Genomic DNA, 18,233 nt, shown 5'->3' with positions numbered 1-18,233 from the left:
TATAAATATTTTATATGTTTGGAAAATGTTTTCAATAAATAAAATATGAAGTCGGAAAATGCAACACTTACGAAGGTCGTACAATGAACTTGAACTCCGATAAACTCCATTTTAAATTTGGACTTCCAGAGGCATTGACATTTTATGAAGCTTATTTTTCATAATAAAAAATAACATTTATATACTACCTCTCTTATACGTATAGTACACCCATCAAAATATATTATTTTACTGCTGGAGAATACAAAGCAAAGGAATATGTCCTGTGGCATTGGGTGTTATGCATGGTTTGGACACGTTCTGTTAATACAAAACTTTTACCATTTATTTATTTTTATTTTTATTATTTTTTTTCTGCTTTATATCTTCTATAAAATCTGTAGATAAAATATTTACCTTATAAGTTAAGAATCAATATCGTTGTATTTTTATTGGTATGACGTGTGTGTATTTAGCACAAGATTTGCAATGAGATTAATATTTTATAGATATGCAGTAAATATTGGTTGAAAGCTTTCATTACTTATAAAGATATTTACGTGACTTATTTTCAAATTGTTTATACAGGGTCATCTTTTCAATACAACTTACAAGTTTATTAGTTCATTACATTTAACAGACATAAAATAATATAGCAGAAAAAAAAGGTACTCATGCTTGGCACGATAAGTAGTCTGGTCAGAATAAAAATGAAATGCGGGGAAAAAACAAGTACCTCCTTTAATTGAGGAGGAACTTGTTTTAGTTAGCTAGATCTATTTTAGCTAGAGATCTATACAAATTGCCAGTTTTGTAACTGAACTTGCCCGTAATATAACATTGGAATTAGAGTCTTCTCTTTAGAGTGTCCTCTTCATCGATTTAGAGTATTTCTTTAAGTTCAACTTTCTCCATAAATTGTAGTATTAAACCTATAATACAAATTAACTATTTTCGTTTATACAAACTTCCAGTCGAACAAACTTCCAGCACGTATTTTAAGAAGTCTTTCTGTCTTCCTTACAAAACCTACTAGTTCCATTATACTAAGTTCTGTTGTTTCTAAAGGTGCATCCAGGTCAAAGCGAACTTTTGCAGGTTCGATTAACTACGAATGTTCTAAAGTGCACTATTCGAATTTCTATAATTCTTAAAATATTTTAACTCAGTTGCATACAATTCTTAAATCGTCTTAAGTTAAAAGAAAGGTTTTGTTAACTACCTACCATCTTTTTCAAACAACATTGAGATTAAAATTTGGAAGAGAAGAAATGCGGTGATCTTATGATCTTCGCTCGTGGCCATTGATTATCACAACAGTAAACCACTACATTTATCTCACTTTCATTAAACCGAAAGAGATCTGCTAAAGTTAATTAAACAGTATTATAATATTTTTCAACGTAGAAGATCTTAAGAAATTGTAGCCCCCTAAAATCCCTCCCGGATTAAATTGAAAGATTGTTTTTGATACGTTAGTTTCAACTTCATCGGCTGAATAATTGAAAACCATTTCTAATTCACCTGCTACTTCATTTGGTAGTTGTTCTCCATCTTCCATCAACATGTCATCTAATTCCTCCGCATCACTCTGGTTATCGACATTGGGCGGAGGCAAGATAGTAATGCGTGCACTATTAGGGGAATCAATATCATTAGATCCCATCAAAATATCTTCAATATCACATACATATATTAAATTGACACTAGAAATGTTCATTTGAATCTAATGACTGTATTAGAAGTCTTAGTGTATTTATTCAATAATTTATATTTATGGTATACACCAACATTGTACAGTTTCTAAGAAGAATTATAAAATTATACTGAAATACCATAAAAATTCATAAGATAACATTTAATATTTTCAAACATGGGAATATTTTTCGTGATAAGTTGGAGCAAGCTTATTATTTATTTGCTATTACGCTAAAAAATCAATTGAGACTACCTGCTGCAATAATTTCCTTACCGGGAAAAAACTTCAGTACTCGTTTCTTGACATTGTTGCGTTTTCCCAACACCTGACTTTGAGAGATTGTGTGAATTACATATATCACCAAATAGTTTACAATTTATATAGATTCGCTAGAATACACTATTGTAATTAAGATTTAGGTAAAAAATTAAAACAAATTTTCTCCATTTATATAACAGAGGCATAAAAATAAGCAAAAGTCGTATAATTTTAAAATAACACAAAGACGGCTCTGCAAAATCTTCCATTAAATTATAAATAAATCTATACAACTCAGGTTAAAAAAAAAATTGTATATTGTAGGTAAATCATAGTCCTATTGTACAAAAATAACTATAAGCACAAAAACTTTTTAATTAAATTTTAACAAATTTCTAAACACGGCGTTAAGATTGTTGCGTTTTCGCAACATTGTCAGGCAATGGGCTAAAAGATATGAATATGTATTGTTTATTAATTCATCGTGAATGTTTAATAAGATATAATTTTTTTAAATAATTATTAAAATTATCTGCACATTCCTATTTCTCACACGTAGTAAATTTTTCTAAATACAGGCTTTTTAAATAAAAAGTATCCCTTATTGGTAAAGAAAGAAAGTACTACGATGGAGACTAAATTAAAAAATTGATTGGAATTAGTTTAAAGAATTATACAAATCAGATTCTGATATAAATACAAATTCTGTAGGTTTGAACAAGTAGACAAATCGTTATATGGAATGTATCTAACTAATATACGATATATATATGTTAAAGAATAAAAAAAATTACAAAAAACGGGCTTGAGTATAAGCTCATATGACAATATGTCTTTTTCTTCGTTGTAGTCAGCTCTCTTTAATATATTTTATTTAAGTTTTAAGAACTCTGATTTCTTTATCTTTTTTATACCCAACTCAGTTTAATATATATCATATTGGTTTTAGATCAAAATTGTTAAAGTATATTTTATGTTTGCTAAATTTTACAGCACACCTTAGCAGACGAAATAATGAGAGTTTAGTCCTGGTATATTATCAATGTTTTTGTCATTCATTTTTGCTCATACACTCAAACTCTTCAGTAATTGAATGGTGTTTTATAAAACTTGAATATAACTTTTGGATACGATTTCAATACTAGTTTTCGAGCACATCGACTTGGTTTAAGTTAACTATTTGGAGAGATTTTTTCATTAAGCAATAAGTTCTTGTAGCTAGATGACGCCTTCACTTTTAGTAATAATTTTCACGTATATATATAGCTGACTTTAAAGTCAGATATATATTTTGATCTAAGAAACTAAGCTATATTGAAATAACTTTAAGGTTAGATATCTCAAAAACTAAACTATATTGTCAAAATTTTAAGATGAAATACTCAAAAATTAAGCTATATTGATCTTAAGATTATATATCTCAAAAACGAAGCTATTTTGATATAACTTCAACGTTATATATCTCAAAAACTGAATTATATTGTCAGAATTTTAAGATGGAATACCTAAAAACTAAGCTATATTGATCTTAAGATTATATATCTCAAAAACTAAGCTATATTGATATAACTTTAAGGTTAGATATCTCAAAAACTGAATTATATTGTCAGAATTTTAAGGTGGAATACTCAAAAACTAAGCTATATTGATCTTAAGATTATATATTTCAAAAACTAAGCTATATTGATATAACTTTAAGGTTATATATCTCAAAAACTAAACTATATTATCAAAATTTTAAGATGGAATACTCAAAAAATAAGATATTAATCTTAAGATTATATATCTCAAAAACTATATAAAAAACTATCTTATCAAAATTTTATAATAAAATATTTAAAAATTAAGCTATATCGATCTTAAGATTATATATCTCGAAAACTAAGCTATATTAACATAACTTTAAGGTTAAATATCTCAAAAAGTAAGTTAAATTGTCGTAGCTTTAAGGTTACATATCAATCTAATATATTGCGTTATGGATTGTTCAAAATATTTGTCTTTACTTTTATGCATTCTGAAATAGCCGTCCCCGGAAAATCGGAATCGTTTCGACCTTTGTAAATTTACTTCACTGACAATTTAGCAATATTATTAATTATAATTTTATGGACGGAACTGGAATTTTTGCTCCATTGACCACTTTTATTATTTCATCCAAAACCAAGTTTTATATAATTTTAAAAAACCAACCGATTTAACTAATTTGCAACAATTAACGTCATAGAGATTACCGTTATATTAACAGAAGAAACATGTTAAAAACAAAAATAATTTTTTTTTTTTGATATTTTTGGGTTAATTTTTTTTCCTTTCTTTTAACAATATATATATTTTAATATATAAACATATGTATATGTATGTATGTATATATAGTAATGATACGTAATGATACGAGAGATTTGTTGCACAGAAAGCAGTTACTGGTTGCTGTACTCTTACTTTTATGATTCACTGTACGAGAAAAAAAAAGAGGATGCAGAATTAAGGAATCGTTAAAATGACTGACAGCAATACCTATACATACGTACGTGTTTATATACATGTGTGTATCAAATTTTGTTTATCTTTACTTCACACCTAACCTAACCTAAGTTCAAGTGATTAATGACTTTCACTTTAGAAAACAAATAAACTCTTTTGTGATGCCCGTTTAAACAAACATTACATAACATTAAGCTTACCACATAAAAATTAAAACAAAAAGCATAAAAAATAAATCAAATATATAAGCAATTTTATAAATTATATTAAATTAGATTTTGAAAAGTAATTCAATATGTTTGAGCTTGCCATACGCTTATTGTTCTAATTAGAATTTCCTTTTCAACAAATAAAAACTGTAAAAAATTGTACAATAAAACCGGTTCAAGCTTTAAACATGAAAGGCAGTTTCTTTTGTATTCTTACACACACACACACACCACACATATGCCGTCCTTCGCACAATAGCTTAAGAGGGGCACGTCATGAAACATATTAATTACTGCACTTTTTTTCTTGTTTTTGCGATTTAATTGTTCAGCTTTTTGCAAAAATTGATTTTTTTCATACACTGCATACACTGCAACCAAAAACTAAAGTTTCTTTTACCTCTTGTAATTCTTTTTCGATTTCACCGGCTCTTATAACCAATGGACCACGCACGGCATATTCCATTGTTATAAAGTTGGGATTTATATTATCAAGTGCGAGACATTTAGACGACGACATACTGGCCGATGTACTTAGGGCGCAATGCTTATTTAAACTAGTTAAAAATGGCGAAAGCAAACTCCGACAACCACTCGATTCAAACGCTGCTGCTGGACTGAACATACGTTGCTTTGCCTGCGTATGAGAATGCAGCAGCGATTTCCAGCGTCGCCGTACAACAAAACTTGACGTTGATTTACATTTCAATTGCTGTCTGGATGTTGTGGCAGCGAAGTCGCTGGCACATATTGTGGAATTGAGTAAAAGGCGGCTCATTATTGTTATTGTTTACTTCCAATGTGTATAACAGCTGGAAATTGTTATTGTTGTAAGCTGAAAGTAAACAAAAGAAAAATAATAATAAACATCACTAATGTTTACATTCGAAAATCACAAAATCGCAATATAGTAATTAACTTAATTATATTTTTTAATGATTAAATAATATAATAATAATTTTAAATTAAATGAAACATTTAAAATGTGCGTTATTATATGCAATATAATTAAGTTATTAAAATTAACGATAATAACTACAAATTGTAATTAACTAATAAATTATAAAATTATCATAAATTAATGATTAAACAAAATTCGTGAATAATTATTTCATAAATTTATATAAAATCTTTAAAATCTTTATTTATTATGCATTTATGTAAATGGCATTTACACGTACAGCGGCGCATATTCATGTTTTTGTTTTCGTTTATTCTTTGTTGTGTTTCTGATAGAAAATAAAAACGTCAAAGAAATGGAAAATTATTCCAGTTGGAAGTTTTTGTCGAATCTTATCAGTTTGTTATTGGAATTCTTATCACTTCTACGTCAGAGATAGTTTTTTTTACTTATTGACAAGTACAGTAAGGAGAAAAATTTTGCCTACATGACGCAGAGAATATTCTCAAAATGTTTGGAGAGAATTCACCCTACTTTACGCATGCATATTCGTAGGAAGGTAGTTTCAATACTTTGCCACTACGGCCGTGTACGAGTTCGAATAAATTGATGGTAAATGGAGGAAAATAGTAAATTTTGTCGGTATGGCAGGGAATGTTGATATCTACCAGAAATTAGGTGTTATTATTGTAAAAATTTTATAAGAAGTTTAATAAATAAATAAATAAATTTGAAAACTTTTAACCGAAAATAATAAATAAGTGCAATAAATAAATAAAAAAATAAATATTTACATGAGTGTAGCGTAATAAAAACTTTTTGCTTGATAAAAATCTTAACTAATTGTTAATACTTGACAAATTTATCAAGTTTTCAGAGGAGGGGGTAAATATTATCAATTATCATAAATGAAAAAATATACAGTTTTATAACCTTATTAATTTAATTTAAGATAATATTGAAATTGAAACAATTCCGACATATTATTAGCACAAACATTGAAATAAGAGTATTAAATATAAAAAAATAGATATATAAAGAAAAGATATATAAGAAAAATATAATAGATTGTTCTGCTAATCTATTATAGACGCATAAATTGTGCCAATCTATTATATATAGCATAAAGTGTTGGCGACATTAGTAAAATGCTTTATAGTTTCTTTCAAAATTCAACAAGAGAATAAGTATTTGGAATCTATTCACTTCTTTGCTATTCACATCAAATTTCCTACGTTTATAAATATAGCTGTTTGTACAGTACAAATTAGGTAGTACATCAAAGAACGGACAAAAATATTTAGTTAGTAGATTGGTACGCTACATAAATCATTTCAGACGTAACTTAGATTTTCCGAGCACGCCGATTTAACAATGAATTTTAGTTGAATAAGCTTTTTAATCAAATTTTTCCACCAAGCTATATGATTATCTGACTTCTCGAAATATCAAGGTTCAAAATTGTAAATTTGACACGCCATCTAGACTCAACTAGCATACATACATTTAACATTGATTACAGAAAGGACTAGTAATATGAGCAGACTCTTATTAACTGACTTTAATAAGATCCGTGGTTAAATGGGTGCGCCAAAAAAATGGCCGAAATCGTTCCTGTTTATGTATTATTGCTTGGTTTATTCAAACATTTCAAATATTATGAAATTTGGCAGAGCGGCCACTTATTACAAAATTTTTTAATAATTTATTCGTCATATTTGTGCTTTTAAAACTTTTAAAACTTTTATAAAACGGTTCTGTGGTCCATTCACATATATAACCTTTATTAGTTTGTTTAATAGTTTAATATTAAAAAATGTTTAAAAGTTAAGATTTCCTAATCACTAATTTAAACAAAAAATTTAAATTTACTTGAAATCGTACGTCTTTATAATGATTATTTAGATTTTAAAGTAAATATGTGTTAATTAAAAGTTTTAACGCAGTTCATTTTGTATGAAGAATAAACAATTTATTTAAATTGTTTATGTACACATCACCTCATCAATCATAATATTTTATACTTTCATAAAATATACATTTATATTTATTCAAAAAAGTAAATAGTTATTCAGTAAAGTACTCAAAAACCTACATACATATGATTTAATGTTTATTTAATTAAATTTTAATTAAACAGGTGAAAAATGTCTTTACAAACTCCATACTAACATATCGACATGTAAATTATATTAAGATAATTAGTCAAAAATTGAAGATACTTTCAGAATTAAATAAAAAAATCTAATATAAACAGAACTGTACGAGAACATTTTAAAGCATGCTCGATTATATTCAAGCATTTGAACAGCTAAAGTGCTGTTCACACTAACAAATTTCTTGATTGCAGTTGTAACATGAACCTTGTTAGAATGAGGGATGTTTCGTTTATATACGCAAAATAGGTAATCATGCTAAAAGACTGAATCTCCATTTCAACTATATTTACCGCTGTTGTGGTGAGGATGACGAAAGTGCCTTCCACCAGCTTTGTTTCTGTCCGGCACATGCGCGGCTTTCGGGGGCTTTCTTTTTTGAAGATCTTCGCGAACTTCGAGACATCCCTCTAAATAGCATTATAAGCTTTATTAAAGCTTCTAGATGGTTTTAGCTATAATACGGTAGCACAATGGGCCTGTGGGTCTAAGTGGATCCCCCTGGGATCGCCGGTATAATCTAACCTAAACTATTACAACCGTTAATACAGTTTGATGTCAAGTGGCAGTTAAGTTTCAACAAAACAAATGTGTTAGTGTGAACACTATTTTTCAAAAAAACCAATGACTATGTGTTAAGTATCGATCTGAACAAAATTTAATTAAATTAAACAGCTTACTTGCTCTATTTTATATAGTTTTAAACAACTACGTATAACATCGAATGCTCAAACACTATAAATTCATCAAACAATTCCAAAAAGCTGACTTCTCTCCAGGATTTGATTGAACAACATCCCGACTATTCGAAGCTCCACTGTAGCATAATAAATTTGACGCTTAAAGGGGCTTGTCTTCATTCTCAATACTATCAATTTTTTGCCGTGATTATTTTTCCATCCTAATCATCTACATAAATATTATATATAAATAAGACTTGTATATACAATAGAAACTTATAAGCAAAAAGCTGTATGTCGATTAAAATATTGAAATTGTTTTGAAAATATTTTGCGCAGTTTTGGCAAAATTCCCAATTGAATATATGACAAAAAAAACAAAACAAAATTAAACAATAAATTTTTATATTCTTTATTTTTAATTAATTTATTTATTCTTATTAATGCGTTTCAGTGTGAAAATGTTATTTTATAATTATAAACACAAATATAAAAAATTTCTAAAATTATATAGCAACAAAAGATTAACAAATATTTTTATATAAATATAAAATATAAACTATAAGAAAAAAATTAAAATTGCAATAATTTTTAATATAAAAATATATTCTTAAATTTTCTAGTACAAAATCATCCACACTTCCCTTTTGAAATAATAATCATTTCATAGGTTAAGTTAAGTTGAATTGACAGTCTAATATGCACCTCTCCCATCCACATTACTCTATTCTATACGATCATTGTTCTTATAATCAAAATTCACTTATATTATATTTCCACTGGCTTCATTAGGGCTAACAAAGTCAGTGGAAAAGTACTATTAAGCACAAATAATGACCCGTTGTAATACCATAGAGAATATAGTAGGTATACAGTTGTATGTTTTCAGTGAAAACCATATAGATTTTATAAAAGATCCATATATTTGTTTAAAAAACAACCCAAGTGTACTTTAAAGCTTTATTAACAGTCTCAATTTAAACTGATTTTTGAAACTATTTTTATTTAACGGATTGACAAAAATAGTTAATATCTCTGAAAATTCTTAAAATATCTCAAGTAAAACAGAAACAACAACAAAAATTTCAAGAAATTAACTAATATTTTTGTTGTTTCTACATTACTGCTCGAATCCTTTTACAAAATGTTATTCTAGGTTAGCCACGCATACTACAGTCTTCAGTGATCTCCAGTGATGTATATGGTAAGCTAGAGGTGATTAGGTGTTAAATTATTTTCTTGACTATATAATCTATAGATAATACACTGCAAAAACATTGGTCAAAAAAATATATTTCCGTACAACCTAGGCTACACTCTTGGCGATGTTAGCTGGAGATAGTTTGAGACAGGAGAGCTAATTATTATTTAAAATCATTAATTGTGTGTTAAACTTCAGAACTATTGTGTCTCTAAACTTAGTCACATGGGCAAATTTTAGATATATCAGTACACAACGATTATCTGTTCTTATAGTTAAGAAAAGTGCAGAGCAGGACAAAAGCAGATCATATTCGCTTCAGTTTCTTTTTGAAACGAATCCTTAGTTTGTTAGTTTAATTGTAAAGGAGTGGGATGTTATGCTCTATATAGGTACACCTCTTAATTGTACAATCTATGCAGTGACGCGACAAAATGAATAAATTATATAGTCTTCAGGCTATAGTTTTATTCGTGCATGATCATCACTGTTTTTATAATTGAATACATTTTTACGCCTTATCTATACTTAGATCATATCGTATATATTACAAATAACAGAAGCCAATTTATTTACATTAATTATATTCTTATTTTATAGACTTTTTAGTGTGTGTCTATAAATAATGCAAATATAATGGAAAATAAATTCTCATTAATCAGACAATGTCATTCTAGGCACAACTGTTAATTTGGCTTCATTGAAAAAGTGTTAATAATACAATTATTTTTACTAATTTATAATTAATGGAAATATTTATTTCTCAGCTGTTTTTATAATTAATAATTTATTGCTTACTTGTAGGCAAATACGTATTAAATTTTTATGGTAGTAAACAAAATTCGTTTACTTAATTTCAACTAAATTAAATTAAATTAAATTAGAACTGCACATGTAATTCGGTCGTTTACCCAGAACGTGACTTCGACGTCGAGAGTACAATATCGGTCTCACTTCTGTTAATTTAAATAATTTATTTTGTGAAACAGTAAATGCAAATTTAAATGCATGAAAAATTGAAATTCTCAGAATTTTTAGTTAATTAGAAAATAAAATATTTTTAGCTGGTGCAATATTTTTGATATATTTAAATTATTTAATGTGGGAGATGGTCATGGCACCGTTTACTGTAATTAACATTACGAAATATTGGAAGTTTTTTAGAAGAAATGTTATATATATTATACATACACTTCTATATGGGTATGTAGCGTTCAGCAAGACCTGAAACATTACCTTTGCCAGCTAGAAATTGCACAAAGCCAGACTCTGAGAAGAGTTTTCAAGGTGTCATGGTAGATTAGGACGAATGACATTCTTACCTCAAGTTTGATCCGATCAAAAAATACATAAAGGATAGAGCCCTGAAACTGTTTACGAAAAATGGCAGGCCGCGTTATCAGTTACAGGCTCCTCGGGAAGATCTGAGATCAGTTATTGCTTAGTCTGAAGTAGTGATTTACAATAATCCAGTCAAGGCGTAGAGAGGGGTTATGAAGAAACCCTGCAGTTAATAGAGAATAAAAGTACTCAAGTGTCCTGACTCAACGAGCCTCAACATAATAATAAAATAAAATATATTATATAAAGTTTATATTATATTATATATTATATATATTTTATATATGAAATGTATGTAAATTTAAGTGGTACTTAATATTTTATTATAAAATAATAGAACATGGATATAATATTGGAATTTCGACACTCAGTCCAGTAGACAACTTCATGTTTACTTAAATATATATGTTACTTTCTGGTAACTGAATGTAGTCATATTCTAAGGTGGACCAACAGAAGCAGTAAACTGACTTCCTTCCACTCTTTCTAATTGAATTCTAAACTTTTTTTGCCCTTTACTCCATCCTCTAGAACAAAAAAATGTGTCCTATTTAACCAACTAAATGTTTATTTCTTTTTGTCGAAAAGAAGGGTTCGAATAGAAATGAAAAGACAACAACAAATATTTTAGTTAATTTATTGAAGTTTGACTGACCATACAAATGTATTTCTGTTCTATTATTTATATAAATTATTTTTCCTATTCTATTGTTTCCATAACATTCTATCAGGATAATTTATCTCAAATTTATCGATAACATAAATAGGAATAGTGTCAAAATCCAGAACCACCTCGTCTTCACAAATAAAAAAATTATACTCTTTAAATGACAAAATATATTTCTGATCTATTATTTTTTTCAGATTTAATTTTTTTAGAAGGATTCGAATAACAATGAAAAGATATGAACAATAATTCAATTAATTTTTTAGTAAAATTTTTGAAATTGAAATTAACTAAATTTTTGTTCTTGTCTTTTCTTTGCTATTCGAAAACTTTTAAAAAATAGCTTCTTTGTCGTCATATGAAGCGTAGCTTTCGGCAAAAAATAAATATTAACTTTAAAAATATATTACTTTTTTAATATTCTGTTAGGAACACTTATTTTTCAATTCACAAATAATAGACACTATTCATGTGTCAAAGTCCAGAATTACTAGTGATTGCAAGTTTTTTAATTTTGAATTTTAAAATACAAATATATGTAAATATATATATATATTTATATGCACATAAATATTGTATATACAATAAATACAAAAGCCATTTGCAAAATTAATTTTTTTTTTTTGTAATTTTTTCGTTAAATAAGAATAACTTTTATAAATGTATATAAACATATTTGTTTGATGCAGTAAGCACCAATATTTTAGTATTAAATTTAAAAATAATAAAAACAAATCATATATAATCATTTTTTTTATTTACTACTGATAAGATTTTGTTATTAAAATTTCAAGAACTTAACTAAAAAACTGATAACTTAATACATATAATTTAAAAGTTTCAAATATATGTATGTAAGCACTAAAAGTAAGTACTAAAGGGTTCCAGATCGATATTTTTATTTTAAAATGTCGAAGAATGCTATAATAACCACAGAGACAATTATTTATCTATACATATATATCTGACATTTATAAGTAATATAGATAAATAAATAAATTATCTATCTATGATATAGATAAATAAATTATCTATCTATTATATAGATTAATAAATGATCTATCTATGAACATAAGTTTTAGATTTTCCAAATGTTTATATTAACAATATTTCTGTATAAAATCCGTTCTTTGTTAGGGTAATGTGAAGAGAAATCTTTACTTAAAAACACTGATCAAAATTTCGTAGTAGATTCGACTGGACTTTTGATTTGATTGAGCATATGCTTTTTTATTTATTTTTCATCTCTATTAAAATTAGAGCGTCCTAACGTCTGAGACTAAGGCATTTATTATTTTTTTGGGACGATTAACATCCGTTGGTACTACACGCCCTGACTAGTGTAATGGCTAAGAAGAAACAAAGACAATAAAAAAAAACATATACTTTATACTTTTAAGTGCTTAAAACGCATAACGCCAATTAGAGATGCGGTCTCCAAAAAGGATACGCTCTATTTCAATTGATAGAATCAGATTTTTGTAGTAATCGATAGTCGAACCTTATGGTCAATTATGATGCAATCAATGCCGTCAGTTCCATCTCAAACAATAGCATTTATTCAATATTGTTATACAATAATAGTTTAAATTAGAATAAATGATTAAAGTATTTATATTCGTTTGAGGGGATATATGAGGTGACCGACTTCACTATTTCACAAGTTCAGTTTATGGATTTTGAAATTCCTGATGTTGATTAAAACAAAACTGGATTTACTTAATCTGTAATACAATTACCGTCAAAGCTTTTCTAACGCTCGGGAACTATTAAAGTTCTCATAAATATATATATAGACTTTAAAAAATTTTGTTAGCGTTCAACAACTGCTTCTAGAGTTATATTTTCCCTCTTCGCATCGCCACTTATCTAATCGATAGATGTAATGAATCAATATAATTTATGCTCAGTTTCTGGAGGTTTATATATTAGACCCACGTCTACTACGACCAAATGTCATTCACCGAACTTTTTCGAATATTACTATAAGTTCAATTGGAGCGTTACGGGCTTTAACAATAAGAAGGAGTTTGTCATTAGTTAAAGTGTGGAACCCCTTTATTCTCTATTTGTTGTGTTGCCCCATAAATTTTTGCACTAAAATTTTGACTTTTCAAAGATAAGATGGTTTAAATAAGCTTCTTACTGTGTTTGATAAGATATGGATGGCATGATTTGATTCTTCAGATTAAAAGTGCTATAATTCAGTAGATTATTGTGCTAATAAATTGCAAAAATAATAAACACAAAAATATTTAGATTTTGCGTGATAAGAACTACTAAATCCACATCATTGAGTCAATATTTCATTAAGAAATTTGTTTTATGGAATTTGCGTGTTTTTGGTGTTAACTGAGGTTGCAAAACAAACACTGTGAGAAAAACCAGCTGACGATTCAAATTAAATGGCTTATTATATGCGGTTTTATTAAATGGAATATTGTATGAGTGGATTTATATTAAAAGTAAACATTGCCAAAGCTATTAATAAAACAATATTAATAAAATGTTTATCACGTGTTGTTTTTATTTAATAAGACTTTTTGCAATCACTTAAAAACTGAACTGAGATAAATTTCACATTTAATTAAAAAGTTATAATAAGATCTTTATAAAATAAGTATATAAGTATGAATGTAGGTAAATGTTAAGTTCGCGAAGTAGTAAATATGTATATTATTTTTAAATAATATCATCCACTTTCATATATAATTAGAATGTGTTTTTTATAACGTAGTTGCAACTTTCGTGAACTTGACGCTAAATGTTCCAATGTTTTTAATAAAACAATGTTTTTAATGTTAATCCAAAATTGTTTTTCCCTAAATATACGGTAACACAATGGACCAATAGGCCTAAGTGGAACCACTGGGGATCGCCGGTATAAGCTAACCTAACCTAATCCAACCTTTTTCCGATTATAAGTTCTATTATTGGTTTCAGTATACTCGCTTAACAGTTACTTTCTTTAAGAATCAATGGGACTTTGTTTTTATTATAATTATAGCATAATTATTATTATTATAATTTATTAAGTAATGTATAAAGAGGTTTTTCGAACAGTAGTGAACTACAACAACAAAAATACATTTTATATTATTTTAAATAATTGAATTTTTGGCTGATCATACAGCTGTTTCGAGTATTGTCATATACCCATCATCAGTGGTCTTGGAAAACAATTTTTTTTTAAATAAAGGTGCCTCTTTTTCTTTAGATCCCTATGTCCTAGTACATACTTATGCAGTTTTTGATTGATAAATCTCGCGTAACTTTTTCAATCGAGATTCACTTTTAGTGCAATTTTCATCTTTTATTGGTAAATCTAGAGCGAAATGTATAACACTCGAGATTAATTTATAACACTCTAGATATTTTTTTGGAGTAGCAAGATTTGAACAGCTGTTTTATATGACGTGAAATAAAGTATGATTTGATTTGATATACATATGTATTTAATAAAAATATAAACATTTACTAAGACTGTGTTCGGATGGGCAAAAAAATTTCACAGAGCAAGGATATTGAATTGGTAAAAGAAAAAAAAATTATTATAAAACGCATGTACGGTATCGAAGTTAGATGGGTATTTCATGTAACATAGGAATTTAAGACTAGGAAAGATAGGCCCGTATTGTCATTCATTAAAGAAATCGGACTTGGAGAAACACTCTAATCCAACTAAGGGGCACAAAAGATCTTTTAGGTCGCAGTGTACTACTCTTTTTTCATTATAATATTAATAATCGAATTTAGAAACATATTCAAAAACACTGCTGAATATATTTTAAATAATAATAATATATATGATGTTAACAAAGCAAAATAAATTTTATTTTAATAATTAAAAAATTTATTTTTTTATAAAATAATTCTCTCAAGCTCATGCTATAGATATCACTGATTATAAAACAAAAACTATTAAAATATTGAATGTATATAAATGTGAATATATTTTCCATGAAATGTAAATTAATATAAACAAATTATTTGATTAAATAATTTAAGAATTTTATAGATAGAAAAATTGATAAGCAAAATTTAGATTAAAAGATCAAGTGCAGATCAATATGAAACATTTTCCATTTCTTATTGGATGGACTTTGTTATTTATTAATTTTTTATTTCATTTTGACACTGAAAATTAATTTAATTTAATTAATGAACTTTGATACATTGATATAGAATTTAATTTTTGGTCAGTTTCTGATGAACTTCAGACATATTAACTTCATTTCTATCCGTTCAAATATCATAAAATTTGAGTACATTCGTAAGGAATCCACTTATCAATTCACTAAATCATTTACCTATAAATATTTATTTTTGAAAAGCCATGCTTACTTTCAAACTTTCCAGATACATTATTATTATTCAAGAAATATTGGTATTAAATAATCTATGAAATGTATGCCCCATGCAATACACATTTTTGCATTTATATAAATGTAAGGGGTTCTCTTCTTGGCAATAGTAGTCAAATATCACCCATTTAACTTAATTCATGCCCTTACTTTCTGGATTAAATGAACCTAGATCACTAGGTATTAAGTCTATCTACTCTCATCTCTCTCCCCTGATTACTGGAATGAAGTTTTCACATTGTTTTGGAAATCTTCTCCATTCTTTCCTAAAAGGTGGTTTTAGTGGGTTCAAGTCTCATACTGTGGCTATCGATGCTTTCCACCTTTTGATTTTATAAAACCCAGATGAAGATAATAGTTTCAACTATATCAGTTACAGTATGAACTGTTTCAATATGAACTAGATGTAGATAAGGTTTCATGAAGATGAAGTTTCCAAGAACAGCCTAGTCTACGTCCTGTAGCTTGTATGATCCATTATTCCTATTCTATTACTAATATGTGCCCAAACTGCAGCTCTACCCTTCATGACGTCGCCCAGCTGTTCACTTGTCATTCTACGCACGCAAACCTTGGTCCAAGTGATATTTGGACTCACCCTCTTAAAGTGGCTAGGTTTTTTTCTTTGGACCTGGTTTAATTGCAGTCCCACACATCCTTTATCGTCCCATTCTCCTATTATCCCCCGCTTACTCTTACCTCAAAAAATACCCATCCACATCCCAACCCATGTATTCGCCTTGTAATCTTTACATGTTATCCGCTTTCAGATACCATTGGGTTACAACAACAACGTCCCGGAGGTAGCCGTCGCTTTCGACGACCGAGTGAACTTTCTCTTAAAGGGATTACACAAGTAGACACTTTCTGGTTACAACAACAGGAAAGAGTAGTTTATTTTCACATGTCACCAATACTATATATGGATCTGTAAAAATATTTCGGTGTGTTCTTTGAATTTTATTTAATAATTGAAATTTTTTTATTTAATAAAGAACTGGAAAACTTAGTGTAAATTTATAGTTTTATATAAACAGATTTTTTAAACAAATTTAGTAAAAATGTTCAAATTAAAGTATGTAAGGATCCAGTTAATTTTCTAATTAGAATATTTCTTTATTCCTACATATAAAAAGCTTCAGGGTGTTTGTAGAGTTACCAACTCTTTATTAAGTATGAAATTTAAATTTTGAGATGATATGTTAAAATGAAGGGATTTGGAGAAATCTGGATGTGCATGGTAAATATTAAGACAAAAAGTATAAATGTTTGAAAAAGCAACAATAAATTAATTAAACATTTAGACAACAAAGACATATTTAAGATAGCAAAAAAGTTACGGCAACTTATCTCTTCTAAACAAAATTAATTAAGACAATATTTTAATTAAGTTAAATTCACACAGCCACAGATATGAACTCACATATCTTCACTTGCCGCGCCCTGTCTGCAGATATGTAAACAATAACGTAAATTGGAATTTACAACTTTTGCTAATAATAATCAAGCACGCAATTTCACTGTCAACACTGAATGTCTATAAGAACTCTGAATGAGTTCTCATACTCAATAGAACGAAATTATGTGCATTTCAAGTGTGAGGCCATCAAAACCAATTTCATTGAGTGCTACCAAGCAAAATGGATGGATTAGCAAATATTGTTGTTATATGGCATGCAACAACCACTACGCCGAGTGCCTCATTAACGTAAATTTTCTTTTCTTATGAATTTCAGACTGATAATCGGAAATGGCCTCATTCAAGACATTTTGCAGCGAACACAAGTTCAAGTGTTCAGTGACAAACAACCACCGATAAATTTAGCAAATGAGTTGGCTGAAGGGAACGCCGAAAACCCGTACGCGGAGGTCAGCAAACAGTTTAGCAAAATCGATTTTTTTATTTTAACATATGTCTATATACGTATGTATATGCAAGCTGAAGCAGCTAAAAGAATAATTGAATTTATGAAAATTTAAATTTTAAAAACGAATGTGGCAAAATGCAATATACCTTTGCTTGATTATCTAACCGGTCTATTTCACCTGCACGTCTTATGTCGTCACCGACAAGAATTTTTGCTTATTTATAAGCAAGTTTTTTCTTTTTTTCTTAAGTAAACTTGTCGTTTATATTAAATATTCAAGCATGCAACACGTGCTTTTTATTGCTTATCATATAGTTTTGCTAAAAGTTATTTTTGTTTATATAAAATAATCCAATAAGATTCTAACCAGCGTTGCCCACACGCACACTGCGATAAACACAACACGTCCGAGAGTTGAAAACAGAC

At 27.9% G+C, this 18,233-nt stretch overlaps 1 protein-coding gene across 1 annotated transcript in view; it reads right to left on the bottom strand.

Annotated features, from left to right (window-relative positions):
- The window catches only part of LOC119671025 (alanine aminotransferase 1), a 27,548-nt gene extending 9,315 nt beyond the window's left edge, over nucleotides 1-18,233 (bottom strand). Inside the window, exons 1-2 of the mRNA XM_038081510.1 lie at nucleotides 17,954-18,233; nucleotides 5,030-5,464 (exon numbers count right to left, since the gene is read on the bottom strand). Of these exons, the coding sequence (XP_037937438.1) occupies nucleotides 5,030-5,407 (378 nt within the window). The 5' untranslated portion in view covers nucleotides 5,408-5,464; nucleotides 17,954-18,233. The remainder of the gene's footprint in view (nucleotides 1-5,029; nucleotides 5,465-17,953) is intronic.

Source organism: Teleopsis dalmanni, chromosome 1 (genome assembly GCF_002237135.1).
Source record: "Teleopsis dalmanni isolate 2A chromosome 1, ASM223713v2, whole genome shotgun sequence".
In the NCBI taxonomy this organism is placed as follows: domain Eukaryota; kingdom Metazoa; phylum Arthropoda; class Insecta; order Diptera; family Diopsidae; genus Teleopsis; species Teleopsis dalmanni.
This window is presented reverse-complemented; position numbering and strand designations above follow the sequence as displayed.